Genomic DNA, 27738 nt, shown 5'->3' on the forward strand with positions numbered 1-27738 from the left:
TGCTTTGCTTCACACTACGGCGGTGGCATCACGTCTTTTGATAAGCCTCTTGACCGAGAAGTGGTTGGCTATATCTTGTAGGAATCCGATGGGAGGATCAACCTCGCTCAGCAGCTCCTCGTACGCGGTTATTCGAGGGGCATCCCACACGAGGTCGACCTCGTCCGGCCGCAGGGTTTTCGTACCCTTGTAGCACTTCCAGAGACAGAACAGAAGAGGCGCTAGAAGAACCATCGTGTAATGTATGAAGAAAGAAGCTGGGTCAAACGGACTGAGTGACCGGTAGCCGTAGCAAATCACGACACATGTCATCCAGATCAGGCCAATGTACGCGCTATACGGCTGAAACCGACCGATGTAAGGGAGACGAGAGCGGTCAAAGTTTTGCGTCTTGCAGGCCCTGTGAAAGCAGTTGTATGTGACGCAAATGACGATGTAGTCAATGATAGTTGCCGCGGTTGTCAGCGAAATCAGCCAGTCGAGTACCTTTGCCGACGAGCTCGAGAGCTGCAACAACGAGAAGAGAGGAAAGGCCATGACCACGGTAAGGCAGTAAATCGGGGCCCCCTTCTTCGTCGTCTTGGTCAGGAAGCGCGGGGCCCTCCCCTCGAGTGCCAGACCATAGAGCGTTCTTGTAGAACAATAAGTATAGGCGCTGCCGGCCGAGAAAATGGTGGTAGCCAAGAAGAAAGTAACAACGTGAGGCAGGATACCGATGCCGAGGTTGCCCATCGCGATGATATAAGGCGATGCAGCCGCGCTGCCAGTGGAGCCCCCTTTTCCCGTGTAAATCGCGACGAGAGTCGGATCCTTATGACTGACGACGATCCCAGCGGCCAGGGCGCTCCCAACAAAGAAGATCCAGATGCGCCAGTAGACTGCTTTGAAGGCCGTCTTCACGTAAATACGAGGATGTTTGGCTTCGGCGGCCATCATTGAGACGTATTCGGGTCCGACGCAGGTGAAGGATGCGGTCCAAAGGGCGGACAGGAAGCCTTCGAATTTCCCGAGGGGCCCGGTGCTGACGTATTCGGCAAAGTAACCGGCGGACCAGGCTCGGAAGCCGTAGGCGTCGTGCTGCGGGTTACCTCCCGCCATAGTGATTAGAGTAAAAGCCAGAAGCATCGCGAGCAGAATGACTTTGCCGCCGGAGAGGTAGAATTCGGCTTCTCCGTAAACGCCGACGGCAAAAACGTTAATGAGGCTAAGCAATAATGTTAACTTTGCTCTACAGCCTCGGGCTCTTCCTGACACAAATAAGGACCACAGCGAGCACCGAGGAAACATACCCATAGAGTATAATGCACCCAACGCAAATCGCGTAGACTGGAATTTTGTCGTTCCAGTACGAAACCACCAGCGTCAAAGCCACAATCTCGAACGGTATCAGAAAGACTTGGTAGAAGAAGAAGTTCCAGCCGGCCATAAAGCCGAACGCATCGTCGACCCATTTCCCCGCAAGTCGGACAAACCCGCCGCTTACGGGCATGTAAACAGACATCTCGGCCATGCAGTTATTGCACAGCGAGAGAATGATCGTATAGATGACAAACGCCAGAAGAAGGCTGCCCGGACCGGAACGCTGAAGGGCGCCGCCCATACTGACGAAGACGGCCGTGCCTATGGAGCCCCCGATGGCGACGAGCTGGACCTGGCGGTTACTGAGGCGGCGGTGGAGGCCATCGGTGACTATGGGTACTTCTTCGGTCTCGGTGCGTCGAGTGGAGGTGTTGAAAGGATCTTCGATTGAGGGTTTGGAGACCACCGTCTGGCCAACGATGGGCTTGGTCGAGTGCGTTGGTGGAGTTGACATGGTGAATAATCGTTGATGGAAGAAGGCTTGGCATGGCTTTCAATGGAAGAACAGGAGGGTAAAAGGGCGGGGATCTTCACAGAGCAGAGTTTTCCCAATATCAAGCCGTGGGGCCAGCAAGGTGCGAGGCGGTTATTCGAGTTGGAGGCTTTGGTGGCAGTTCTTAGGAGTGGCTATTCTCGTGGACATTCGCGGATTGCCCAGGACTCTCGCCATTATACGGTCTGTAGGATTTTATGGCGAAGTCTGTAGCTGGATATACAAGGCACCGAGAGGAGGTGATGATCATCTGGGAAACCAGTGACAACAAAAAGATTGGAATTCTCTTCATTGTTTGCAGTTTGAGTAACGAGCTTGGGTCGACATGAATTACTCTCACACCAAGCCGATGAAGGCCAGATTGGTTGACCGTGGCGGAATGGTCACGGATTGGGGGCATTCTCAGTTCCGCCCACTCTGAGGCTATGGACTTGTCTTCTCTGTTAAGTCACGATGAAGATAGTTCATATCTAATTTCACTACTGGTCTTTTGCTTGAAAAGACCAGTTGTGGGTGTACCTTGATGGGGTCTGGATCGGTGACCGGCCGGCGTCTTTTAGAGGAAGGTGGTCAGATGGCCCGATCATGATACCGGCTGTGGTGACTTGCCGCCGGCGGTTGATTACCATCATAGTTGACAATTTGGAAACATTTGGTCGTCGCTCCTAGACATTCATCTAGACTAGGACCAATTAGTTGACTCTTTAGTAGCTTTCATATTATCGTAGCCATGTCCGCGTCCATCATTCAGTGACATATTCACCGCAAGGCAGTCGCTTTGAAGGCTTAAAGCGACGGTCTAGGAAGGATCCGTAGTTCCTGATGTTGAGTTTCTAATGGCTATCTATTCACAAATACTAAAGCAGGAACTTATTCTGGGTACCGCTGGTATACGTGTCAGTAGGGCAGGGCTTTCGGCCAGCACTAAGTCAAATTATCATATATTGAACTGCGTAGTGTGTATGAGATATGAGACGTCGACGGAGAAAGTTGGTGGGCGTAGCCGACATCAAGTACCCACGTTGGGTGTCATCAGGAACGGCCGCTGTAGACGGACATCACCACCGCCTTCTTGTTGCTCTTCTCTGTCCTCATATTCCCATTGTATTATAATGCGGCGCAGCACATCACTCTTAGGTCAATGAAGCGCTTTCAGAATTAATTAAAGTTGGGCCAGCCTGCCAGGTTTGCGCGACCTGTCCGCGTATTGTACCGGACTTAGCTCAAGAGACGGGGCCTTACGACCAGGAAACATTTTCCCTCCAAGGAATCCCAAAGCAAGTTCGCTCTCCTCGCTCTACGTCCAGATTCCTTGTCTGTCGATTTAGCCTTCTAAATCCGAGGAACTTGGCCGGTTATCAGCACTTCGGATTCGTTTAGAACCAAGTGAAAAGAATGAACTAGTCCACTGGGGTTGATCCAATCAAGGATGTCGTGAAGTCTAAGATGGCTCCTATTGAGGAGTGGACTAAGGTACTGAAGAGCTACCAGCCTCCGAGTCTGAGTGCCTATTTGGTCAAGAAATCCGAAAGGTGGAAACCGTTTCCATCAAGATTAAGATACGAAGGTTTAAATCGGAGGACTCGTCCACGTGCTAGGCTCTTGTGAAGTCTGAAATAGTCCTCATTTAAAACAGAGCAAATAAACTAGAAGTCGGATTGCCAAGAACTTAGGATTCGACTAGCTTTAGGTAGCCTATTCCATTTGTTTGCCTTTACGAAGCCCTATCGAGCCTAGACTCGTGCACGTTTGTCACGATTCTCCATCAGTCTGACTTTACACTAAAGATTTGCGAGATTACCTCGCTTTTGAAAGTCGCCGTGTCCGCTGTGTCCGGGGGGGAGGGGGAGGGGGATTAGAGTTTCACAGCCTCGACTTAGGCGTTAGGCGGATCCGTTACGCTGAATGGGTCTTTTGCTTATTCGGGAACCTAAAGCTTCGTAGACTCATGTCAACTGCTAGACTCAATGGAGTCCTCCGACTACTCCGAATAACTTCATGATCACTATTTGGAGAATTTGGCTCAGAATGCCGAACAATGTTCTGGCCACTGTGAGCTGCAATGCCAAGGATGAAATCGAACTCAAACACATTGCCCACGGCTGTAAGATTGATATTGGTTTCCATCATGAGTTCTCAATCTCTATAAAAGGTCTCGATTATACCGGCGTAATTGTTCAGATTGGAAGACATCTCCAGACACCGAAGATTCAGACTACTATCTCTTCTTTCTCTACTGAGCTCGCTCCTCCCGACATTTCATTTACCCAAACCATTCTTGTACAAGACATCCACAAACTCTCACAATGAAGTTCTCTACCGCTCTCTTCACCATTGCCACTTTGGCCACTTCTGTCTTTTCCACGGCTCTTAGCCCCCCTGACAACTCAGCCATTGGAGCTGTTAACATGGATGTCCGCGAGGTCGCTCCTCTCGACTCATCCCCCCTTGAAGCCCGTCAGGGCTGCTTCACCCACATCCTCCCGGTTCTCAGAATCAACCGAGACAACCGCCGAGATATCCAGGGTGATCTCGACGCCCGCCGCTCTATCGAGTGGAACCCGAACCGTAACGTTCGTGCCATCATCGACTTTTCGTCTACGACCACCCGAAACCGCCAGCTTAGATACCAGATTACCAACCGATCTCAGCTGTTTGGCGCAGCCATCATCTTCAGCAACTACCAGGACACTATCACCGGCACGGTTAGGGAGACCATCAGGGTCCCGATCGGTCGCGCTACCGGAATGAGTCTCAGCCCGACCCCTACGACCGGCGCCGGCTGCATCGTTCTCCCTCGTCTAGATGGTACCTGGTATGCCCAGCTAGAGTAGAGCAATTCCAACGCTGCCATCCAATAAGGGTAGCACAGGCAACACACCAACCTGTACTCCAGCTAGTATGTCTTCCAGCCAGTAACGCGAGGAACTTGGAGGGGATTCGGTCAATGATGCAAGGACGAGGGGGGTTATAAAATGGCTTGGCTGCAACCGTGGGTTTAGCTTTGTTAATCATTCAAAAACAACAGGGCTCTGAGGCTGTGTACTAGTAGATGTTGAGGATTCCCTTAATTCGCGCTGTTTAGTTAGTATCAGCATAGTACTTTGTACCAAGAACAAATACAGTCACTGTTAGAGATATATACAGCCAAGTTTTACCAACTTGGATTTGCCGATGGTTTCCAAAGAGTACCGTGAGCTGAATATTACGCGAAGTTGACTGTGATGGAAACGCGAGTGAAAGAGCTGGAATAGTTTGGAAGCTCACATCAGTTACACGAGGCAGCGTCGAAGGCATGAAGTGAAATCAATATATTGTACAGTCACTGTGTGACAGAGCTTTCTAGGTGATTCTCTTCTCACAAAGGCTTTACCGATTTAGAGAAAAGAATTATTAAAGAGTGACGTCGCAACGACGCCCGACGGGCGCAACGACAAAGAAGTTTTCCATCTCCATCATAGAGTCTGTCATGTTGCTAGATAACTTGAGGCCAGGGCAGTGTTTGAACAATACAGCAGCCCCCATACGGATTTCCATCCGAGCGAGGTGCTGACCGATACAGACTCGTGCACCGGCACCAAAAGGGCAGAAACTGCTTTTCTGGTGTGACGTGAGCATCTTGGGGTCCATCCATCGTGACTCGTCAAATCTGAAATAAGATTAGAAGGCTGATCTTGCTTCCGAGGACCAACAACTTACTTGAGTGCGTTGGGATAGACACTTTCGTCCCGATGAAGAGTATAAGCCTGAGTCTCAACTTCTAAGCCTCCAGGAATTTCATAGTCTCCGAACTTGGCGCCTTTGGATGGAACAACTCGCGGCAAGTTGGCCGGAATGCTGCCGTAGAGGCGAAGAGTTTCATCGATGATAGAGTTAAGAAGAGGTAGCTTCTCAAGGAAAGCATCGTTGAAAATGTTGATATCGTCAACCGCAGCGACTTCCGCTTCAAGCCGAGCTTGAAGCTCAGGCCTTCTCAAGACAGCCCAAACAAGGTACGTCAGAGTTCCCGCCGTCGTATCTGCGCCGGCAAAGATCAGATTAGACGCCTCGCTTTGGATGTAATCTTCCGTAAGCTCGGCTTTGTCTCCGGCATCGCACTCGGCTAAAGCAGTAGCGAAGAGGTTTGACTTATTGTCGCGATGTCTCTTCAAATTTTCAACAGCTCGACCGCCGTATTCGCGGATCGAGTTTCCTGCGTTGAGCATTCGTCGAAGCGGCTTGAGTGGGATGTAATGAGAGATTGCATAGAGCCACGGAAGCTCGTGCTTCAAATAACTCCCAATCCCGACCAATTGAAACGTGTCGATGTACTCGTTTTTCTGTTTATTCCTGTGGTCAGCTACTAGATTTCAACTGCAGCATGTGACACTCGATGAACAAGTAATTGTACAGCAACACTAACAGTTGACGTACCTTGCCAGATTCTAGTAGCTCGAAGGATTCACCAAAAGCTAGTTGGCCAATCACATCTGAAGTCATGAGCATCGACCAATGGAGTATATCGCAGGATCCGTGGGTAGCCTCGCCCTTGATCCTGTGAATCGCCTTCGCAACCTTCTCCCTCACAACTTCCTCGCAGTTCTGTCGAAGGCTGGTGGTAGAAAAGGCGCGAGAGAAAAGCCTACGCATCACTCCGTGCCTCACAGGGTCTACTGTAGCAAAGACACCAATTCCAATGCCTGTATCTCCAACGAACTCCTCATACCATGGCGATTTTAGGAAGCCAGAACCAATGCGATGGATCGCTACGAAGCCGTCGGGATCTGAAATTGCGACCTGATACGGCGAGATCCGTACAACGGTACCGTACTTTTCATGGAGGGAGTGAACGTAGTACATTCGCCGGCCGATTGTGGTTTGCCATTTGAGTATGTAATGGGTGATGCGTGTGTACCATGGTCCTGGAATATGCTTGAGAGGGTTGCGCAGCCACAAAGAATACAGCTAGATGTTTGTTAGAAGGTTTCACTGATGTTGCACGAGGTAATCCAACTTACCCGCAAGAAACCAAGCAGGCACGTGGTCACAAGCGCCCAGGACACTACGACTGGATTGGTGAAGAGCATGGTCCAAGAGCTCTGGAGGCGATGGGGTTGCAAATCTGTACCCGGATAACGAAGTGATGAAGAATCTAAGGACTTTCCTTGGAGCTGCGGGTGACCATTTATGTATATGAGGTGGCCAGGCATTCAACGGTGCGGGGAAGAGTTGATGGCTGTAGGCCGATCGCCGAAGGCGATTCAGGGAGCCGGAGATGTGGTTGATGGGTGAACCAACGACCAACAAATTCTGGGCTCGGATAACTTGCCCAACGGGGAAGGTCAGAAGTCTTCTGTACCCATGTTCCTGAATAATGGGACAATGATGAATGGCTGGTAACGTTTTATTGCAACTGCACATGTTGTTTGGCATTGCAAGCCTACTGGTAATGCCAACTGGGGTAGAAAATCGCTTCGCTAAGAAATCATCACGGCCAGCTTTGTTGAAGAAGAATCGGCCTAATAAGGACAATAAGGACATTCTGAAAAGTCCGGTGACAGAAGGGGTATTACATCATTGGGTGACCTGATGTTTGGTACAGATTAGGGCTGCTGAAATGTTACTCTCTATTTGTCCGTACTTAGGGAAAAGTCTTTACCGCATCAACCAGGCACGAGTACTGAATATCCCACACCGGCCGATATACTCACGATCGGTGGCCGCATCTCGCGACATATTTAGTCATAGCTTCGGACGCGCAAAGAGAATTAGCGCCGAGCCCGAGAAAACCAGGTGCACATATTTTTAACTAGGCAAGTAATATCGTTAAGTGCCTGAGCGACTACATTATCATATTAGTCGTTGATTTCTTGGCCCGCGGCCGCTATCAAACAGCACACAGACGCTTTCGTTTAATGTAACAATTGCAGCTTGGCTGAAGTTCTAAGATGATTCTTTCAGTCAGCTTCATAACACCCAGTTGGTCAAATTTGAAAAGCGATAGTTGCGCCCACCGGAAGCTTCACGTAGCTTTAACGCCAGTAATGAACGTTATTTTAACAACCGAAACCATTTGACTGAAGGCTATTCGCCCGAATGATGTCGTGTTGGGGTTGTTGCGCCAAGGCCAAATTTCAACCCCATGTCGTATCATTCCATCGGCGGTTTCTAACTAACGTCTGTCTATAATTTCCTATTTACTTTCTTGTCCCTTGCGGACTGGTATTTATTTACAAAGTCGTACATAATCGCTATGTGCTTAGCAGAGTATGCTCAAATTGGGTATTACCAGTGCTTACACGAAAATGAAGGGATGACTGACTGGCAATTCAGTCTTCTTAGGTTGGAAGCAGCATGTCGTTGAAAACTGCTTCAACACAACGGTCGTGCTAAGTGGACCTTGACAACAGTTTCGTCTTGTGAAGTGGGCATCTTACGTTGAAATTGATCCTATCCATGTTACCAAAGCCCTATCATTAGAGCCAGTCGCAGAAGAAAGGGACCACAGCACGTGTTCTATTGAAGGGAGGATCTGAAGCGATGAAAAGCTCTGCTGCCTGGTGGCTTTGACTCCTGGATCTAGTATGCGATTCCATCATGTGGGTGGAAAGCTCGGACCGTACCGCCTGGGTCAACGGTGACGATAACACCACGATGCCGAACCTTCTGCCCTTCTGCCCATGACCCCTGAACCCATGACTCGGGAGCTTCTGCCAAGAGAAAAACGACTTTCCTTCTGCGCTTCAATACGGAGTGATCCGCCGGGGACTTAGGAACAGTCTTGTGCCCCGTACCAAAGAGCTGGAAACAAGCAAAGCTTAACGGCTGCGGCTCCTGCGAATGCGCAGCATCCTTAACATGATCTTCAAAAGATGCGAAATAAGCTTTCTCCCCTTCATTTACCACAATTAGGTTGAGTATCAGATGAGTGGGGTAAAACCGAATACTAGTCCGTATAACTTCACATCAAACCACGAAAAAATGATCAAAGTCTCGGTAGGAAAGGTTCTCGCAGGTCCGGTCGTCATTCGCTTGTTCTCAATAGAAAATTCAGTCACTCTTTTGTTCTCAAACCATTCAAAATGATTCTGCCACACGCAGCTGTCCGTTCTCTTCAAGCACTTTCGCTGAATGCGCCCCGCGCATCTCTCGATTCGCCCGTCAAGTGCCCGGTTGTCCTGGATGGGCGAATCCCCCAAAATTTCACCTTACAAGTCTTCGATACCTACGCCAGCCCGTTCAACCCGGGATACACAAAGGGCCCCGCGAAGTGGTCCGAAATTCTCTTGTTTCCCACGGTTCCGACACCCTCGCGATTTGACGCCTCCAACGCGACTGGGAACTTCAAGCCTCTCGAAGTCACCATCAATGACCAGTCCATCTTCAATCCCAGCGGCAACAGCCCGCAGCTAGGCTTTCGTCGCGCCGGACTGCTACTTGGCAACGGCTCCGATGCTTCAAATCAAGGGGTCATGACGACGCACTGGAGTTCCATGCAGGATTCGACCAGAAAGCTGAACTTGACGCACGAGTATCTGACGTCTTTCCACGAGACGAACGACTCCGGCGGTGCGCAATTTGCCCTACAGATTGGCACGCCCCTCGGGCAGAACAGTACGGCGGGCAAGCCCTTGTCAACCGACTGGAAGATGCTGGACAGAAATAACAGCGTGATCTTCTCGACGGCACTCAAGTTTGATGTCTGGCAAAACTGGGCCGTCACCCTCGATGTCCCCAAGAAGTAAGTCGTATTCCCATCGCGTCGAGAGGGAGCAGGTGGCGGAGGATTCCGGTGTCTAATAATTCATCAGCACGATTCAAGTCTTCTTCTCGGAAGGAAACGATCCACTTAAGTCCGTCACCGAGGTCCTCCCGAACAACAACGTGGGCGGGGGTGCGCTCCAGATCGGCTTGCTCAAGAAGCCCACCGAAACCAGGACGGTTGTGAACGATGGATTCCAGGAAAGCAATCTGAATGAGGGACAGATACTGGGCGGCATCTTTGTCGAGAACAGCGCAAGCGGGTGCGTGTCTCTCTGAGCCTTTACAAAGGCACAAGTTTCGGTTGCCAAGTCTGCGAAAAGATGGTGGGAGAACATTGGGGGCGGACGCTCTGGGATTGGGCTCGGATAGTGTGGGAATTCAGAACCCGGTCTCGTCCCACAAGATGTCTTGTTGTTGCTTTTTCCAGGTGGTCCAAACGGCTCTGCAAACCAACAACGAACCTCCCTTTCATCCTCTCCGGCTCTCGGCATGTGGGAATCTGACTACGGGGCGTAAAAAAAAGCAAAATACTCGTTAAAATGCTGCCCACGCCACGCTTTCATGTAGAGCTTGGCGGTGCTTAGACGAAGAACGACGGGCGACTTGTGTGATTGATGGGAGCATGTAACCAAGACATTGTGCTGCAGCGTGCTCCTTCGAGGACTGCGATGGTATTGGACAGATTCCTGCCCTCTTATCGGGCCCTTTTACAAATTATGAGTGAGTCAGGAACATTGAATTTGGGCCTGTGGGTTGGGCGCACGTCAACATGTTATGGGTAGCTTGCAGGCTTCTTCCCTCCATGAAGAATGTCTGGATCGATTTTCTTGACTGTGATGGTCCACGGAAATGCGTATATCTCCTGCGACGAGCCGAGTTAGATGACGGAGTAGACGGCATCCATGGCTTAAATCGATCCAATCGAAGCATGACTTTCTAATGAAAGGGCAGGTCGTATCGATGTTTGACATACTCGGAAGGTTTGCCTTGCTTGGACTGGGTAGGTTGTGAATTAGGGTAAATGATATTATTCTGAGTCAAACAGGGCGAAAGTCGCTTCTTTTGCTGGTACTGGTAGCTTCCATTCTGCTAGAGATGTTTGAGCCTGCTCTATGCATCGCGAACATGCCTATATGACATGAGGCTGTCACAGTGTTGGGGAGCCTGAGCAGTTCCTTGAAGCTGCAGGGTCTATGAAGAGAATTGGGCAAGGTTTACTTCCACAAGACTTGGTCCGAAAATACGATGTGAGGGGTTGGAGAGACAGTGGCGAGGACGATCAGGCTACTTCTAGCTGATTGATCCATAACCCGCTCTCATGATCTTTTCATAAAATCAGGCACGGGGATGACGAGAAATAGTTCAAGGCCACCAGCGTGTTTCTTCAGGTGTCCATCGACGGAGATGACCCTGAATAGCTTGTCTTACCCCTGCAATTAAGAGGATCAATAAGTTGCGGTGGGTTGTATGCTTATCTGCCGGGCCTTGGATCGACATCTTCTTTATGCCGACCGATGCCAATATGAACGTTCTAGTCCATTCGAATATTACATCGCAACGTATATAGTTCATATCGTTTTAACACTTCAATATGTTGTCATAACTGCCGCTGCATCCACAAACTTGCTCGTGTTTGCACACGAACTCTGCGCATCAAATGCACATGATTGAGATATGTAGTATGTAGAGCAAGTTGCGAATTCATCGAGTACATCAAAGATGGATATCCTTGTTTCGGAACTTTCTAAGCCTGATGTCGAGGAGGATGAGATGCGATTGGCGCCCACGCGCCCACTTAATCCGTGATCTTCCTTCAAGGAGGATCATTCCCGGCATCCTCCTTACCGACCGAGCGGCGCACTAAGGCTTCAGAGCCTCGGTCCAGAACAATCCAATCAATTGTTCCCTTTCGACGATCTCCAGTCTTTTGATCAATAGTCGGTTAGTTCGGAGCAACCAACTTGACTGTGGGGTATGATGAAGGGAAACCTCCCTGTTTTGTCTTCATGGCCAAGACAACGGTGTGGCAGTTGTGCCCACATCGACCGTTTGTGAGCTCATGGGTGCTGGAGAAGAAACGACATGCATAATGAGAAATGGGAAATATCTCCTAAACCCCGTGAAATGGTGCGACTAGGCAGACCAACTAAGAACCAATCAACTGGGTCTGACAGGTGTGATGGCCAAGTCCAAGCGCTCCGAAGCAGGCCAGGCAAGTCAGGATGCCTGCATTCCAATAGGAACAGAACATTATGCACGGTCTTCTGCCCGGTGGTATTGCCGCAGAGAGACCAGTGTCACGCCGCATTGATCCTCGACGGGAGTGCCGTGTCAATCCGCACAGATGCTTCCCGATTTTTTTGATTGCGAACGACAGGTTGAGACATTGGTGTCTACGGACGAAGCCACCAATCAGTATGAAACGGGGGAATCGCAAGAAACATCGTTTTTGGACGAACTAGGCTCCATCGCCTCAAACTTGGGATGACATCGTGGTTCCTTTGAGGCTATCCCTGGCCCTCCTATCGAGTTGTGAAGACTTTGAGCTTCGGGAGTTGGGCTGACAGGCCTCGAGGTATAAGAGCATGAGATATCACTGGGCATCAGGATATATGTTGAAGGATCAGTAGGAACATCAAGAACCATCCAGTCCCTTCACGACTTCTCACTTTCGCTTTTTTTCAGTCACACATCTGCCAATCAAGTGCAGCGCACACTCTTTCAACCGTCGCCATACCAGACTTCGCTCTTTTGACAAGACATTCCCTTCAGAAACAACCACAAACAACCAAACCAACTCCCTCAGAATGAAGACCGCTGCCATCACCACCATGCTCTTCGCCGCCCTCGCGGCCGCTAGCCCCGTTGAGATCCGCCAGACCTCAGGCTGCAAGGCCTTCACCGTCCTCTTCGCCCGCGGCACCACCGAGATGGGCACTCTCGGAACCGTTGTCGGCCCCGGTCTCCAAAAGGCCGTTGCGTCCAACGTCCCCGACTCCGTCTTCGAGGGCACAACGTATGCAGCTGACATGGCCGGCATTATGTCCGAGGCAACTGGCTCCGGCCCGGGTAGTGTCGCCATGGCCAACCAGGCCAACTCGTGGCTAAGCAAGTGCCCCCAGACCAAGATCGTCCTCACTGGCTACAGCCAGGGCGGCATGGTCGTCCACAACGCCGCTAAGAAGCTCTCGGGCAAGGCCGTCGCTGCGGCCGTCACCTTCGGTGACCCGTTCAAGGGCCAAGCTGTCACTGGTGTTGCTACCGCCAAGTTCAGGAGCTTTTGCGCTGCTGGCGACGGCGTCTGCTCCGCTGGTGGCTGCGCCAGCTCCGGGAGCTGCTCGAGCCAAAGCGCCTCTGGCCACATTGGATATGGCGCCGATGTCAACACCGCAGGCACCTTCCTCAAGGGTGCTCTCGCTTGAGTGCAACATCAGTGAGGCATGTACGTCTTGATAGAAGGAGCATCTACCTGTAGATGCTTGAAGGGAGCCCTGGATTTGTGGCATGGATATACGATTGGATGTCTGGAACTTTCCTTTCTTCACAGTATGGCTTTAACCTTCTTGTATTGAATACACCTACCTAGTCAATGACACTGGTTCTTACTTCAAACTCCCAAATTGATACCCCATGAGATCCACCATCGCGAGATAACGTCGATCTAGTTGTGTCTATCTATAGACATACCACCACTCATTACCTTAAGAATACTGACATAATTGATCGCTTCAAAAGACTGCACTGGACTTTGTGTCCTCCGCCCTTTGACCCTACATGTTGATGGGCAATTAAGCCTCATCACTGTCACTTTCGTGGGTACTGAACTTCACACGAGACTCTCTCCATCTCTGAAGTAACGGCAGACCAACACCAGTCCAGACAGTCAACGCCACCACAAATGCAAGCGCGCTCTTCCACCCATGTGTCTTGGCAAATGCAGGGGCCTGTCCGCTCGGCATCTGCAGTTGCTGGAAGGGAATCACAACAGCCTGGCCGACGGAGACCATGAAGCCAAGCACAAAGGCGCGCTTCTGCTGATCGCCACCGCAGGCCTCATTCGCCCATCCCGCCAGCAAAGGCGTGTAGCAACCATAGCACCCTGCAAGGATGAAGACGGCCATGCGTAGCATATGTGGCACGCTCCATGCCGCGAGGACGGCGTAGACGAACGTCAAAAGACACCCGACGGCGAAACAGACGGGTCCGCGCCGGCCAATTTTGTCAGAGACGTAGCCCGTGGAGACCATGAACACGAAGTTGATGGCACCAACGCAGGTTGGGATGTTGTTGATTTCTGGCACGGTGTACAATTTTGTTGACTTGAGGTACAGAGTGAAGTATTGAATGATGTAGGAGCCGCAGGTCAGAGTCCAGAAGGAGTAGGCTGCTGTGAAGGCGTAGACTTGCCATGAACCGAATACGCGGGCTATAACGGACCAGTTCATCTTGCCGACAGGTTTGCGGCCTTCTTCTTCAATCCGCTCGCGAGCACGTTGCTTTTCCCAGTCACTGAGGTAGAAAGCCTTTGTCGTGTGAGGGGTATCGGGGAAGCAAATCTAATAATGACGTTAGAAAGATGCGATGTTCTATGGAAGTCAATATCGAAGAGAGGTACTTACGACGCCATAGATCACCACGGGAATGGCAAGAATGAAATCAAAGACAAAAAGCCATCGCCACGCTGACAGACCACCCTTTCCGCCCATACCCGAATACAAGGCAGACTGAAGATAGCCGGAAAACATCTGCCCCAAGACACCGCTCATGACGAAAAGGCCAGAGCGGCGGGACAATTCGCTTTTGCGATACCATGATCCGAGGACATACATGACGCCAGGCCATGCGGCAGACTCAAACAAGCCGATGAAGAAACGCAGGACATAGAACTGCGTGGCGGTCTGGCACTTGAACAGGAAAAGCACGAAGAGAGACCAAGTGCAGAGGCACCCGGTCAGCCAGAAGCGCGGTCGGACGACAGTGATGATCAGGTTGGCAAAAGAACCGCCAATGATGGTTCCAATGTTGAAGTACGTGTTCATCCAGGACAGTTCGTTGCCGGGACCGAAGTTGAGCTCTTCCGACATGCCGGATACGTAGGCATTGGAGATGTTGTTTTGGTCAAGCTAAAAAAGAGCACTGGAGTCAGCACTCCGGCTGAACGCGATGCTTGGGGGTAGGTGCATTTACCTGTTTGATGAAGAACATGAGACACGAGAATGAAAGTAGAAACCAATCTAACTTGAAAATCAACTTCTTCTCTTCCGGCGATGTGCCGGGCTCGTGCCAGTGGAACCATCCCGCGAATTCAGGTTGCTGTGGGGGCTCCGGCTTGGTATCGGTCTCGGCCGCGACGGACGTGGTCGAAATGCCGTCCTTATTTTGGCTCCGGTTGGTTGGGCCGACTGTCTTAATGGCATTGGCCGCGTTGGTATCGAGATGCGGCGCCATCCTGGTTCGAGCTGCAGCTATCACTAAATTTGATCTCGTCGCACGATCACAAGAAAACTCCCAACGTGCCCACGGTCGATGATCTAGGCCAAGCAGATGGAGCGTCTCTGGCAAAAGTGAAGATTGAACCTGGGCAGGAGATTCTTTATCATAGCATATCCCTCCCTCGATACACTAGAGAAGCGGTCGATAGTCCGAAAAAAGAGACTTGATAACGATTTTTACTGGGTCGAGCACGACATCGGCAGTCGTTTCTTCAAGCTGACTTGACCGAGACTGTCCTGTCACCGACTCACCATTGGCGGCGAACAAAGCGCCATCGAGAACAAAATCTTTTTCCCTTCCGATGTGGTATCGGGGAGGGGCCTTGTGTCTTTACCCCTTTGGGAAGTTTCTGTCGGGCTAGTTCCGGTGCTTAGTGACTCCTTACTCGCACGCCAAGCAAAGGCCGCTCTCGCTTCGGCTCGCTGGATCTCTCCCCGCTTCTTCGGCTTCTTATGCAATACGCCCTTTGGATAACGGAACGGCGCCTTACCAGAAGTCCTCAACGCTGTGTTGATCTAACGTGATAGTAGCTATCAAACACATACTAGTCAAAGTTCATGTTGCTACCTTGTCCGTGAACTTTGAGGATCTCTGATGACTCCTTGAATTACCAGCGCTATTTTGAAACTACTGACTCGGTGCTCAAGACAAGATGGTTGACTTTGTGAACATCAATGGCGCCCGCCTGGCATATCGCATAGCTGGGCCTAACAATGCACCGCTCATGATCACGCTGCATGGCGGTCGCGGAATGGGTATACTGATTGAAAGTCCAGCGTGACAAGACAAGCTTGCTGACCAGAATTGACATTATCTAGGTGATCATAAATCCGACTTCAAAGTCTATGGCCAGTTAAGCGATAAGATTCGAGTTCTGTCCTTCGATTACCGTGGCCATGGCCAAAGTTCGTTGACTAAGCCTTACACCTTTGAGCAAATCGTCGATGACATCGAAGCGGTAAGACAGCATTTCATTGGAGATGATCAGGCCATCATCTGCGGCGGTAGTTTCGGCGGTTTCCTCGCACAGCACTATGCCATCAAGTACGCCCCGAAAGTATCGCATCTGATTCTCAGAGGGACTGCACCATCTCATCACCGTGAGTTGCGCAACCTGCACTGGCTTTATGAGGGCTGAGCGTTGACAACATCACCACCAGACGAGGCCGGCGCCGTCAAAACTCTGGAGGCGAGGATACACAAAGTTCCTAGCTTCTCTGTCGACATGTTGAAGAACAAAGTCTTTGGTGCATATGAGAGCGACCGCGAGTTTCAGTTGATTTACTTCGCCATGATGCCGCTGTACAGGGAAACTTTCGACCCCGATGCGGCGTTGAAGAGCAACCTCGATGGTGTTTACGTCGCCGAGTCTCACAGTAAGTAAACTTCAACCGAGTCGATTTGTGAATTATCCAGACTGATTGACATTCAACTCAGATGATCTATACTCCGAGAAAGAGAAATACTTTGATTACACTGAACAACTCTCTGAAATTACAGCGAAGACTCTGGTAGTCGTGGGCGACAAGGATTGGATATGTCCTCCTGGTAGGAACTTTACCAAAATTGTAGAGTAACTTGGTCCACGCTAACCATGAAACGTTGCAGAAAACTCCAAGTTGATTGCTGAAAGAATCCCCGGAGCTAGACTTTTGTTGGTTGAGGGCGCTAATCATGGTGTTCATGCCGAAAAGCCAGAAGTGGTCCTGGGAGAGATTCGCAAGCACTTGGACATGTAGTCTCAACATTCTTGTCAAGCTGCTTTGACTGCCTATCGGCATGGCGCTTCGGTTTTCCGATGAGTTTTATACTTACGAATACCATTGGCAATGAAAGCACGCCTTATGACTTGGCGGACCATAATGCACTTCATTGGGAACATCCTCCATTTTACAAGGGAAATGGGTTAACGTTACTTGGGTACATGCGACTCATTCTCTATAGACGCTAGTGTTATTCATGAATCTTACGTCAACTTTTCACCGGCCTGGTTTTGTTCTCTTTAGTAACGCTATGCCGTACTTCTCTCGTAACCTTGATGATTCGCCGTGTGCTCTCCGCGTCATCGTCATGGTTGCTGTTGTTGCTGTCATTATCCCCCGCTCCCCCAATCACCGTCACTCCTAGGTCCGTTTCGTATATCGGACCCTGTCGTCCCTTTCCCTGTCCAAAGGTCACGAGGTTTGTGTCGCCCGAACGGTTGTAGGGTTCCTGCGTGCTGGTATCCTTGGCCAATCGTTTGAAGAAAGCTCGTAGCATTGGTAGCGAGCCAGCAATGATGCCTAGGCCACATTCGACGATTGTCCAGAGAACTATGTTACCTGCATGGTCTACATAGTTGCAGGAATGTCAGTGTGCTGCTTTGTACGGATTGTAGCGAAACAATCGGGATGCGCGGGTCTTCTTACACAGAACGTCGCTCGCTTTCATGTACGCATTCGTAAAGGGTACTCGGATAATACTCGCAATGCCAGCTCTACCAACAAAAGTAGTTAGTCAAAGCCTCATGTACACAATCCCCTACGTTTAGCAGAGATCTTAGAATATCACTTACAAGAGACCCAGTCCCAGAATGAGCCGCACGTAGAACTTAAGTCGGGATCGCATTTGCACATGCCGAAGCAGAAAGAACGGAATTGCCGCAACACTGAAGTCGGTGATGACATTGGCAACGGATGCCCCGTACGAAAGCGCGGTGGCCACGATTGGTGGCCAGCAAGTTCCCGGTATACTCTTGTCCCAGTACCTGTCGAGGGGGTGGCATTGATTCAAGATGACGATTAGGCCGGAGCCGCTCATCAAGAAGGAGAGGCCTATCAATCCTCGCAGGATCCAGAGATAGACCTTCTGATTTGTGATGCGCATTAGGGTGATGCAGATGCTGGACTTGATGAAGCACAAGCTGCCAGCGTAAAAGGCTTGCCAGATCAAGAGTGTCTAGTTTTCGTTGACCGCATAGATTTAGCAACAATAGGCCTACTAATTTGTATGTAGTAGGTCTGTCCAATGCCATCATAACGTACCTTGTAGCCCTCTATGCTCGTCGCTCGATTCATGGTCTCATCTTTGCTCGCTATGCCAGTAAAAGACCCGTAGATCGCAACAGCGGACTGGCCCAAGTTGACAGACTAAACGAACGGTCTTGCAGTTAGCTTCTTTTCAGCCGACCAAAAAATAGTCAACCTACGAATCCTGTCAACATAGCCCAGTCGTCCGAATCGATTTTGTTCGTCTTGAATCGAATGAACACGCGCATGGCCATGACGATAGTTGTCAGAATCGCCAACGTGACGGTAGTGACTAGGAGCCCCAATGCGAGCCCCTGAGGCTCGACGGCCTGCCACGTATCGTCTCCGGCCACATTGGACATGACGATTCCTCTCCGCCGATTTCGTAGTAGCTGAGCCGGAGACGAAGAAATAGTCTTGGGACGAGTCTCGAAGAGGAATACATTTCGGTTTCTACATTCTGCGAAGACGCTACTAGTAGTGAAGAGGGTTTCGGAGAAAATGTACAGACAGCAAACCTTGCCACCGAAGCGGAGGTGATGACCGTGGTCCCTCATGGGAGGACCAAAGTTCTCTATTGCACCTAGGTCCCTGACATCCCTGGCATGGACTCGAAGGAGCGTCTTTGCATGTGCGTTGGCCTGATCCAGCTGCGAACCGCGTCAGGTACGAATACGTCAAGCTCGGGTTCAATCAAAAAAGTCTGTTGGAGAATTAAACGGATTGGAACACCCCGGCAAATGCACCAGTGTGGGATGTTGGTTGTGTGATAGTATGCGGTACTTGACAGGGGCCCTGGACATGTGGTATGGAGACGGGAGACGTCAAAGCGAAAGGTTGCATATGGAAACCCAGCACCAACAGTATCTTGGCAAGTCGGCAGCAGGGAACGAGGGGGACTACTCCGCCCGTACGGAGTAGAAAGTACATTTCTTCGTTCTTACATATACTATGTAATGCATTCTGACTTTCCAGTCAAGGTGTTGAAGGTGTATTGTCTTGTTGAATCATTATCCGTCAAAGTTCATGGATCATGGACTTTGTCTAATTTTCCTGATTGCGAGTGTTTCTGACCTTAAACTATCCCCTATACATGGATAATCTATGCGAGTCGAAGTGCCTGGGCATTGGACGCCCAACAGGATGGATACGCGGCCAGCGGATGGTCTGACCCAGTACCCGCCCGCATCATCCCCGTTGACAGCTGAGCCGGGGATATATGCAGGAACGCGGGGTTAAAGCAAGTTGTCGTCTTGAAGATAACTAGAGTCGGGGTCCTGGTCGTTGACCGCCCATCCTTCTGAAAAGTCCGTCCGTCTTGACCTTCCTGAGCATATCTGAAAAAGGGCCCCTGAGCGAAGATCCTCATCCTATAAGACCATCCAGCAATGGTTCTGATGTCACCTAGCAAGTCATGTAATTGAACCCCCTTTTTCTTCCTTTTTCCTGATCTTTGAAACCGACTTTTGTGCCAAGGAGCATATCATTGTGAAAATCTGATTTATCAACAGCGCAAGCGAGTCAGAAACACACCTAGAATCTATACCATCAAGCTTGCACTTTGACCACTTATCATGGCCATCGAATACGAGGTCAAGGGAAAGGTAGCCCTGGTTACAGGAGCTGGATCTGGTAGGTAGTCTCCATCTCTACCAGACCTTCAATGACGATACCCTTGGGTATTGATCGAAGATAACTCGATCGCCGGCTTGCATGATATTCATGATTCTTCTAGGCATCGGTCTAGCCATCACCCAGCGCCTTCTCAACGAAGGCTGCTCGGTAATGATCGCAGACCTCGCCCTCCGCCCAGAAGCCGAGACCACCATCGCAAACTTCCCCCATCCGTCTCCATCCGCAGACAAGCCCACAGCCGCCTTCCACAAGACAGACACGACAAACTGGGCCCAACTCAAATCTCTCTGGGCGGCAACCCTCGAAAAGTTTGGCCGGGTCGACATCGTCGTTAATAACGCCGGTATCTTTGAGCCGCCCTGGTCGTCCTTCTGGAACCCGCCCGGCGTCTCGCCTGAATCAAAGGATGATGCGGACGCTGAGGTGGGATCGTATCACATCTTCAATGTGAACACCATCGGCCCCATCCGGCTGGCGCAAATCGCTATCGACTACTGGCTACAGAGCCGCGAGGTCAAGGGGAATCTGCTTTGGGTGTCGAGTATGGGCGGCTACATCCACTCCATCCAGACGCCGTTTTACTTTGCTAGCAAGGCGGCTGTTCTCAGTGTCGTCAAGTCGCTTCAGGGGTTGAAGAAGTTGGTGGGGATCAGGAACTCTGTTATCTGTCCTGGACCTACGAGGGTACGTGAATCTTGGAAGTCCACACGCCTGTCCACATAACCACAAAGACTGACATAAGCGCAGACGCCCCTCTTTGACCAAGAATTCTGCCGCGACCGCTTGCCAGCTGAAGATCTCGCCCTATCATCTGAGAACCTTGCCAACGCAATGTTCTCGCTGTTGACGGAGGAGCAGTATGGCAACGGCAACGTGCTCGAAATCATGATGGTTGGCAGCAAAGAGGAGCCCAAGATCCATACTAAGGAGGTGCAACTGGAAGCTCTGTACCCGACGGCTAGCCCCATGGGTGCGGGCACCAAGGCCATGGAGGCAGAGCTAAACTTTATGGGGATGATCGCTGAGAAGGGGATGCGGTCTAGTTGCTAAGTAGGTCACAGGCGCTAGTGTAGATAGGTTAACAATGTCAAGGCTATCCGTACATTTTCGAAGTGATTTTGAGGGATTACAGGCTGTTTTCCACGCCCTCAATTCTTAGGTTGGATCAAGAATGACTGTAACGGCATTTTGATACTCCGTAGGAGACTTACTCCCTGGCCCCCTCGCTAAGAGCGTTCATGGGTTTTTCCCTACTACCAACCAGCGCTTACAAGCTCCGGGGACTCGACCGGCTGCTCCGTTCTATGTACTGCCCGCGCAAGGCTCCCCTTGCCTAGTGGTGGATACTCCACGGTTCAGGATGCGGAACAAGAAGCCGTTCTTATCATGAGGAGTGACCCAAAGAAGCCCAGGCAACATCCAATTTGGAAGCCATAGGACCATGCCAGAATAGCCGAACGTGACTTCGGGATCAAAGATGGCAATGAAATCGAACTTTATTTGTCGCTCTAACACATTAAGGTATCTAGGTACTAATAAAAGTAACACAAGCAGCCGGCTACAAGACAGGATCGTATCAGAGAAATCCCAATTCCAATGACCCCCAGCCATAGTCCATGGCCGATTCATCATTCCCTACCGCCGCCGAATGGCGCGTAGGCCCCGTGGGCGAAAACGCAGTCTGGCCCCTAAACCCCGCCGGCGCTGAAGCCTGCCCGCCACAATCGTCCGGGAACTCGTGAAAGGCATAACACGTCGACCGGCCGAGGACCTCCTGCATCAACGCGACGAGCCGCGTGATGAGTGGCCGCACCATTGCCTGGTACGATTCTCTAGACGAGAACTGGCCGCTGCCGCTGCCGCCGCCGTAAACATTGTTGTTCCCGGGAAAGTGTAGAGTCGTGTAGCCGTTATTGGGCACCCCTGAGATGAGACCCATGAACTGCCGAAATACCTGGGCGGCTTGACGCGCCTGGTTCCAACCCTCGGGGAAGGCCTCGAGGATGCTGACGATGACGGCGACCTCGTCGCGGGCGGAGAAGGATGTGCATTCTGCGGCGCAGGCGATGAAGCTGTGGATCAAGACCAGACCGACGGGGAAGAGGCGGCACAGGGTGACCCGGTTCAAGGGGAGCTGGCGCTGCTGGAGGAGAACCGAGGTTGACTGGAGATGTTTCTGGGCGAAGCGCAGCAGCTCGACGGCGGAGACGATGGTGCCGCACGAGTTGAAGTGGCAGGGGTAGTGGAGGAGGAGGAGAAGGTGGTAGTACCGCGCGCTGAGCCAGGTGACTGAGTTGTGGATGGGGACGTTGTCTGGTTCCAGTGGGGAGACGAGGCACCCGTTGCTGTACCAGTTCTCAATCTCGGAGCGGATGTTCTGCACTATGGCGCGCCTGTCTGCTTGCGAGAGTGCGGCGACCTCGTGTTGTTTGCGAGTGTGGATCTGCTTGAGGATGCGGTCTTCAAGCTGCCTGAGCTGGATGACGTGGCGATTTGTTTGGAGGATGGAAGCGAAGTGTTGACGGTCTGGGGAAGCAAACTCTTCGATTGTAAGGCCTGGCAGCGGGACGTCGACGTTCTCGTCGATGAGGGCTACGGGGAGACCTAGAGAGATGGCCATCATCCGGTCCAAGACGTAGATACTCCAGAATAAGCGATGGCGTAGCTCAATGTCCATGGCGGAGAGATTCTTGTCTTCGGAGGATCTCCTACTCAATCCGAGGAGCATGGCTTGGCGGGAAACGATGCCTGCTATAGACCACGTTGAGATGCCCTTTGGGTCGAAGAGTGAATACAGTGCCACCAAGACGAGGATCTGGATCGACTCGAGGTCTTCTCTCACGAGACACTCCTGAATGATGTCGGCGTAGGCTACGTCGAACTTGGAGGCCGTGTCGTTGGGTATTTGGCCGGCGCGCTGCAAGGTTGTGCATCCAATCGCCATGATAAGATAGAGCAGCGTAGAGTCGGCATCTCTACGTCGCTTAGAAGATTCGCCTAGTGACTCGAGGTCTCGCAAGACCTTAGTCCTATTGACGAATGGGTAAGCCCGGTTGACGTTCCGGAAGTAGGCGTCAACGAATCTCCTCGCAATAGCGTCGCGAGGCAGGCTCGAGGATGTGAAGCCTTCTCCATCGCGAAGGCTCTCGATGCCAAGGATCCTTCCGGGCTCTGGCGCTGGCTGGAGCAGAGCTCGCATGTGATCATGGCCCCTTGACGACGATGATTCCGTGTCTACGTTAACCGCAAGACTTCTTTGATCAAAGAGGATCGGACCCGATGTGCCAAGCGGTTGCTGATGTACGGCAAATGTGTCCCGCGGTTCCGCGCGGTTACTCTCTGCACTGATAATAGACCCGGGCGTAGCTCCATTCGCCGCTGGCGTGGCCGGAAGAATGTCCATCGCCTGACCCACGGCCGTGATCGTAGTAGCCGCCGGCGAGGATCCCAACACGGAGGCAATATCTGTGCCCGTGTCAAGGCTCTCTACGCCAGGGGCGCCGGCGACGGGCAAGTTCTCGTTGATGAAGCGCGAGAGCCATTCTATCCGAGCGCGCAGATGGTGCGTCTGGGCAGCTGTAGAGGCGGCGGGAGTGGAGAAAGAACACTTGTGTCCCGCGTTGGCACATAGGGTGCAGATGGGAAACGTGCGACTGCACTTCTTCTTGAAGCTGCGGCAGCGATCACAGGCGGGGATATCACGGGCGACCTTTGGCGATGATGCCGAGATGGATGATGGCACCGCTCCTGCTGCTGCTACTACTGCTGATGCCGATGCTGCTCCGGAGGTGGAGATGTTGGCAGCAGCCGCACCTGCGGTAGGACTTTGACCTGTCAGCGCCGGTGAGATTGGACCTGACGGCGGCGCTGGGGCCGAGCCCGAGACTGACGCCGCGACGGCTGCTGCTGCTACCGCTGACGATGAGACATCGGGGACGGCATCCGGAGGGCCCGGGTGGACTGCTGAGGACGGTGTCTGGGGCGGCAGTGGAGGGCGTATGGCGGGAGGAGAAGCCGAGCGGCGCAGGGCTGGCGAGGATGGGGAAGTCTGTCGGACGCGAAAGCGATGAATATTTGATCTGATGTGTTCGGGCGACATTGCGACGGTGCGACAATGCCAAATGGGATAGGGGGGACTGGGCGACGGCGAGACGCCGACGTGAGAGCGCCCGTTTCGTGTCGGGGCTGTCGGAGACTGGACTTTTGGGGGACGTTTCTTCGCTGGACACGTCGCATACACAACCGGTTGGTCGGCCGGGAGTGGGAGTGTGGGATGGGGGATCCTTTTTCGAACAGAAGCGAGACTGGAACTGAGTCGGGAACCTCTCCGCTTGTTGTTACCTTGCTTCACTTGCTCAATGGATCGTCATCTGCAGGGCAGAGGCAGAGTTCTTCAGCGGCTGTGCGGTTCCATGGCTACGGGTCGCGTAGTTTGATGGCAATCGTTTGTCGAGTGGTATTTGATTTTCTTGCAAAGAGAAGAAGAGTAAAAATTCTCTTCTCTCCCCTCCCCAGCGTTGCAACGAGGCTGTCCTGCCTTACTACACACTACCCGTACCTAGGTACGTGTACGCACTATCTCTTGTTCTGCCCAGGTCGCTCTCCGCGCAGATCCGATAGCCATCCAGTCACTAAGTCTGGTACTGGGAACCATGAAGCGGCTGGCAAGACGGATAGAAACACCAGGAGTACGGCACAAAAGTACCACAGTACCAGACAGTTGCCGATGGTGAAAGAGCACGACTCAAGCGGGCGTTCAGCACGCCATTACCGCGGTCTGTTCAGGGGCGACGAATGAGGAGTCTGCTTAGAGCGATTCTTCTGGTTTAGTCGGCCCAATCTGGACCCGCTGTCGGGGATCCGTCATTCGGAGTTAATATTTCCTGATAATTTTGTTTTTGTGTTGAGGGGGAGGAACCGAGGAAGAGAGAGTGGGAGATAAGGGGCCCGCCAGCAGTTGGGGTGTGCTGCTACATTTTGATAGTCGGCAACTGAGAACTTCTACTAAAGCATCAACAACTTGGAAGCAAAGACAGTGTGACGGAGTCGAGAAACTGGAGAAAGGTTAGTCAGATGCGTACAGCAACTACTTTGCGATGACTTGCATGGGAAAGAAATGTTCATCCCAAACTGTCAGACTCTTCCAAGCGCTTATGGTCTCCCCCCACCCGTCCAACATGTCCCAGACACGCACAAATGGCGCTGGCGCTGGCGCTGGCGTGGTCGGGCCAAGGCCGACTCGCGCTGGCAGTCATTGCTTTTGCTGCGACTCAGTGGGCCGTTCGTCCGACCAGCAGAAGCATATCGCCGAACCTAGGTTCGTCTGTAGTCCTGTACGGATACTCTCGTCAGGAATCTTAAAGTCCAAGAGTGTGAATCGCGTGATGCTCATGCGGAGCATCAAGCACAAATCGCTCAGAGTTGCCTGTCACTCTTTCCATAAAGCCGAGTCTTCTTTTCATCGTTATCGTCCGACAGTCTCATCAGTGGTGCTACACAGATACCCCTCCCTACTGTCGCTTCGTCGCTTCTCTACAACCCCTCGTCGCATCCAGACCCGGCCAGACTCCGCCGCCATCATGTCGCCCATGTACCTTGAAGACAAACTCAACATCGACCGGGTCGCCGTTATCGGCGCCGGGCCGTGCGGCCTGTCCGCCGCAAAGTAAGCCCGCCGATCCGGCCCCAGGCGACGAGTCCCACGCCTTATACATACTTACTTTATTCGCACTCCAATAGGTACTTGCTAGCGGAGAAGAAGTTCTCCAAAGTCCAGATATTCGAACAGAGGGATACCGTCGGCGGCGTCTGGACATACAGCCCCTTGAACGTCATTGACGGTGACTTCAGCATCCCCAGGACACAACCGACCAAGAACCCGGACACGGCCATTGCCGTTGAGGGACACGATGCCAAGCAATTCGTCTCTCCAGTGTATGATTACTTGGAGACGAATATCCCCCACACACTCATGAACTACTCGGATAAAAAGTTCCCCTCAGATGCCTCGCTTTTCCCTCCTCACCAAACAGTGAAGAAGTATCTGGAAGACTATGCCGAGGAGCTGAAGCCCATCATCTCTCTGTCGACGCAGATCCTCTCCGTCAGAAAGTCTTCGGGTGGCAGTGAAGTTTATTGGGAAATTGAAAGTCTGAACCTCAAGACAAATGAGACCAACAAGGCGCAATTTGACGCTGTCTTCGTCGCGAGCGGACACTACAATGATCCCTTCATCCCAGACATCCCTGGCCTTGCCGAGTTTGACAAAGCACACCCAGGCTCAATTTCCCACTCCAAATTCTACAGGAATGCCGAGCAGTATAAGGGAAAAGTGAGATGAACCATGCCCGCAACTCCTTAACCTGACCAAAGTCACTCACACTCATTACAGAAAGTCATCATCGTCGGCAACTCAGCTTCAGGCATCGACCTAAGCGCCCAAATCTCAACAGTCTGCGCTCTCCCCATCATCGTCTCTGAGAAGACCGTCCCCAACACCCCCGCAGAAGACCGCTCATCCTGGGCTAAACCCGTCCCCGAGATTCTCGAATTCATCTCCGAAAACAGACAAGTCCGCTTCGCCAACGGCGAGACCGAATCCGAAGTTGACGGCGTCGTCTTTTGCACGGGTTACTTCTACAGCTTCCCTTTCATCCGCGACCTCTCCCCTCCTGTCGTAACGGATGGCGCCTACGCGCGGAATCTGTACGAGCATCTCCTCTACATTGACGACCCGACGCTTGCGTTCGCGGGCATCCCGCAGCGCATCGTGCCGTTCCCCGTGTCGGAGGGCCAGGCTGCGTACGTTGCACGCGCATGGGCGAATCGTCTGCGTCTGCCGAGTCGCGGCGAGATGAGAGAGTGGGAGGCGCGGATACTCAAGGACAAGGGCGAGAGTAAGATGCTGCATAACTTGGCGTTTCCCAAGGATCTGGAGTACATCAATATGTTCCACGCCCGGAGCCTGGAGGCGGAGAAGAGAGAGGGTCTGGAGAATGATGGTGTGGGAAAGATACCGCCGTACTGGGATGATGAGAAGCGGTGGACGAGGGAGCGGTTCCCTTTGATCAAGATTGCTTCAAGGAAATTAGGAGAGCGAAGGCATGAGATTACGACGTTGGAGAAGCTTGGGTTTGATTACAAGGCTTGGAAAGCTGGGCTAAATGAGGAGGAAAAGTTGCTGTGAGCATTGCTCCCTTATGGCTTAACCATTTCTTCCCTCTCCGTTTTCTGTATAGATCTTAGAAGGAGCTGGGATAGAGAAAGACTGGAGATGTATACGCTGACGCCATCTGGCAGTTGATAGCTACGTTCTCTCGTGTGTGTGTGTGTGTGTGAGAGAGAGAGAGAGAGAGAGAGAGAGAGAGTATGAGAACTTATCCCATCAGGCTGACTACTACTCATGGTGCATATCAGTCATCAACCTCTACATGTAGTGTCTAGTTCAATGCATCTCTTCTAGTTCACTATACCAACTTGAGGGTGATTTTCTTCGAACGCCTCGAAATGTTAACACCTCTACCGATGCCACCAAATCAGCGTACAGTAAGCCCAGATGAAGAATGGCGAGGTCCTAGAATCTACTTGGTATAGGCGCTATGGAGGAGAAATTGGTATACAACGAGCTTACAAACTTGGACTCGTGAGCGCAAAGCTGACAAATGGCCTTCATCCCAAACTACACCTGCTGGCTGCCCGCGCGCCACGAGCGCTCGGAGTTCCGAACCGCGCGGGATTGATGCAGCTTCCCCGCTCTGGGAAGCTGGAGAAGTCTATTTTTACGTCACGTTCACCTACTTTGTGGAAGCACATCTACTCCCTTGATATGCTTCCTAACAAAGCAATCCATCCGCTAATAGCAGGCCCCTCATCACGCCACATAATATCAGCGCAGTTAAAATCCCACCGGCTCCAAGTTGTATCAACCCATCAAAAGTATATGAGATCTGGTATCGCACACTTACCGACTTGCAAAGGTCCGACCTGCTTTCTATCATAAAAGTACAA

The 27738-nt window shown here is 51.7% G+C and overlaps 11 protein-coding genes across 11 annotated transcripts; 6 read left to right on the forward strand and 5 right to left on the reverse strand.

Moving 5' to 3' along the window:
• Positions 1-9: 9 nt before the first annotated feature.
• CCOS01_09082 (uncharacterized protein) lies at positions 10-1813 on the reverse strand (the record flags this gene model as incomplete). Its single annotated transcript, XM_060457242.1, has 2 exons — positions 10-1204; positions 1290-1813. 2 exons carry the CDS (start codon positions 1811-1813, stop codon positions 10-12), a joined length of 1719 nt encoding a protein of 572 aa, XP_060311942.1.
• Positions 1814-4158: 2345 nt separating this feature from the next.
• CCOS01_09083 (uncharacterized protein) lies at positions 4159-4686 on the forward strand (the record flags this gene model as incomplete). Its single annotated transcript, XM_060457243.1, has 1 exon — positions 4159-4686. The coding sequence occupies one exon, from the start codon at positions 4159-4161 to the stop codon at positions 4684-4686; it is 528 nt and encodes a 175-aa protein (XP_060311943.1).
• Positions 4687-5245: 559 nt separating this feature from the next.
• On the reverse strand, positions 5246-7041 carry CCOS01_09084 (cytochrome P450; the record flags this gene model as incomplete). The annotated part of the gene is made up of 4 exons (XM_060457244.1): positions 5246-5501; positions 5552-6171; positions 6266-6796; positions 6850-7041. The coding sequence occupies 4 exons, from the start codon at positions 7039-7041 to the stop codon at positions 5246-5248; spliced, it is 1599 nt and encodes a 532-aa protein (XP_060311944.1).
• Positions 7042-8913: 1872 nt separating this feature from the next.
• On the forward strand, positions 8914-9871 carry CCOS01_09085 (uncharacterized protein; the record flags this gene model as incomplete). The annotated part of the gene is made up of 2 exons (XM_060457245.1): positions 8914-9572; positions 9643-9871. The coding sequence occupies 2 exons, from the start codon at positions 8914-8916 to the stop codon at positions 9869-9871; spliced, it is 888 nt and encodes a 295-aa protein (XP_060311945.1).
• Positions 9872-12402: 2531 nt separating this feature from the next.
• Positions 12403-13017, forward strand: CCOS01_09086 (cutinase; the record flags this gene model as incomplete). The annotated part of the gene is made up of 1 exon (XM_060457246.1): positions 12403-13017. One exon carries the CDS (start codon positions 12403-12405, stop codon positions 13015-13017), a length of 615 nt encoding a protein of 204 aa, XP_060311946.1.
• Positions 13018-13383: 366 nt separating this feature from the next.
• CCOS01_09087 (major facilitator superfamily transporter) lies at positions 13384-15043 on the reverse strand (the record flags this gene model as incomplete). The annotated part of the gene is made up of 3 exons (XM_060457247.1): positions 13384-14151; positions 14215-14718; positions 14783-15043. The coding sequence occupies 3 exons, from the start codon at positions 15041-15043 to the stop codon at positions 13384-13386; spliced, it is 1533 nt and encodes a 510-aa protein (XP_060311947.1).
• A 697-nt stretch (positions 15044-15740) lies between these two features.
• CCOS01_09088 (uncharacterized protein) lies at positions 15741-16827 on the forward strand (the record flags this gene model as incomplete). The annotated part of the gene is made up of 5 exons (XM_060457248.1): positions 15741-15843; positions 15907-16188; positions 16249-16464; positions 16526-16636; positions 16697-16827. The coding sequence occupies 5 exons, from the start codon at positions 15741-15743 to the stop codon at positions 16825-16827; spliced, it is 843 nt and encodes a 280-aa protein (XP_060311948.1).
• A 232-nt stretch (positions 16828-17059) lies between these two features.
• On the reverse strand, positions 17060-18899 carry CCOS01_09089 (uncharacterized protein; the record flags this gene model as incomplete). The annotated part of the gene is made up of 6 exons (XM_060457249.1): positions 17060-17418; positions 17497-17564; positions 17643-18025; positions 18112-18216; positions 18276-18746; positions 18843-18899. 6 exons carry the CDS (start codon positions 18897-18899, stop codon positions 17060-17062), a joined length of 1443 nt encoding a protein of 480 aa, XP_060311949.1.
• Positions 18900-19670: 771 nt separating this feature from the next.
• On the forward strand, positions 19671-20781 carry CCOS01_09090 (uncharacterized protein; the record flags this gene model as incomplete). Its single annotated transcript, XM_060457250.1, has 3 exons — positions 19671-19728; positions 19832-20415; positions 20479-20781. 3 exons carry the CDS (start codon positions 19671-19673, stop codon positions 20779-20781), a joined length of 945 nt encoding a protein of 314 aa, XP_060311950.1.
• A 526-nt stretch (positions 20782-21307) lies between these two features.
• CCOS01_09091 (fungal specific transcription factor domain-containing protein) lies at positions 21308-23830 on the reverse strand (the record flags this gene model as incomplete). The annotated part of the gene is made up of 1 exon (XM_060457251.1): positions 21308-23830. The coding sequence occupies one exon, from the start codon at positions 23828-23830 to the stop codon at positions 21308-21310; it is 2523 nt and encodes an 840-aa protein (XP_060311951.1).
• Positions 23831-25310: 1480 nt separating this feature from the next.
• On the forward strand, positions 25311-26917 carry CCOS01_09092 (thiol-specific monooxygenase; the record flags this gene model as incomplete). Its single annotated transcript, XM_060457252.1, has 3 exons — positions 25311-25396; positions 25471-26062; positions 26123-26917. 3 exons carry the CDS (start codon positions 25311-25313, stop codon positions 26915-26917), a joined length of 1473 nt encoding a protein of 490 aa, XP_060311952.1.
• Between the last annotated feature and the right edge of the window lie 821 nt (positions 26918-27738).

This window comes from Colletotrichum costaricense (genome assembly GCF_030867565.1).
Source record: "Colletotrichum costaricense strain IMI 309622 chromosome Unknown Scaffold_9.1, whole genome shotgun sequence".
Taxonomy (NCBI): domain Eukaryota; kingdom Fungi; phylum Ascomycota; class Sordariomycetes; order Glomerellales; family Glomerellaceae; genus Colletotrichum; species Colletotrichum costaricense.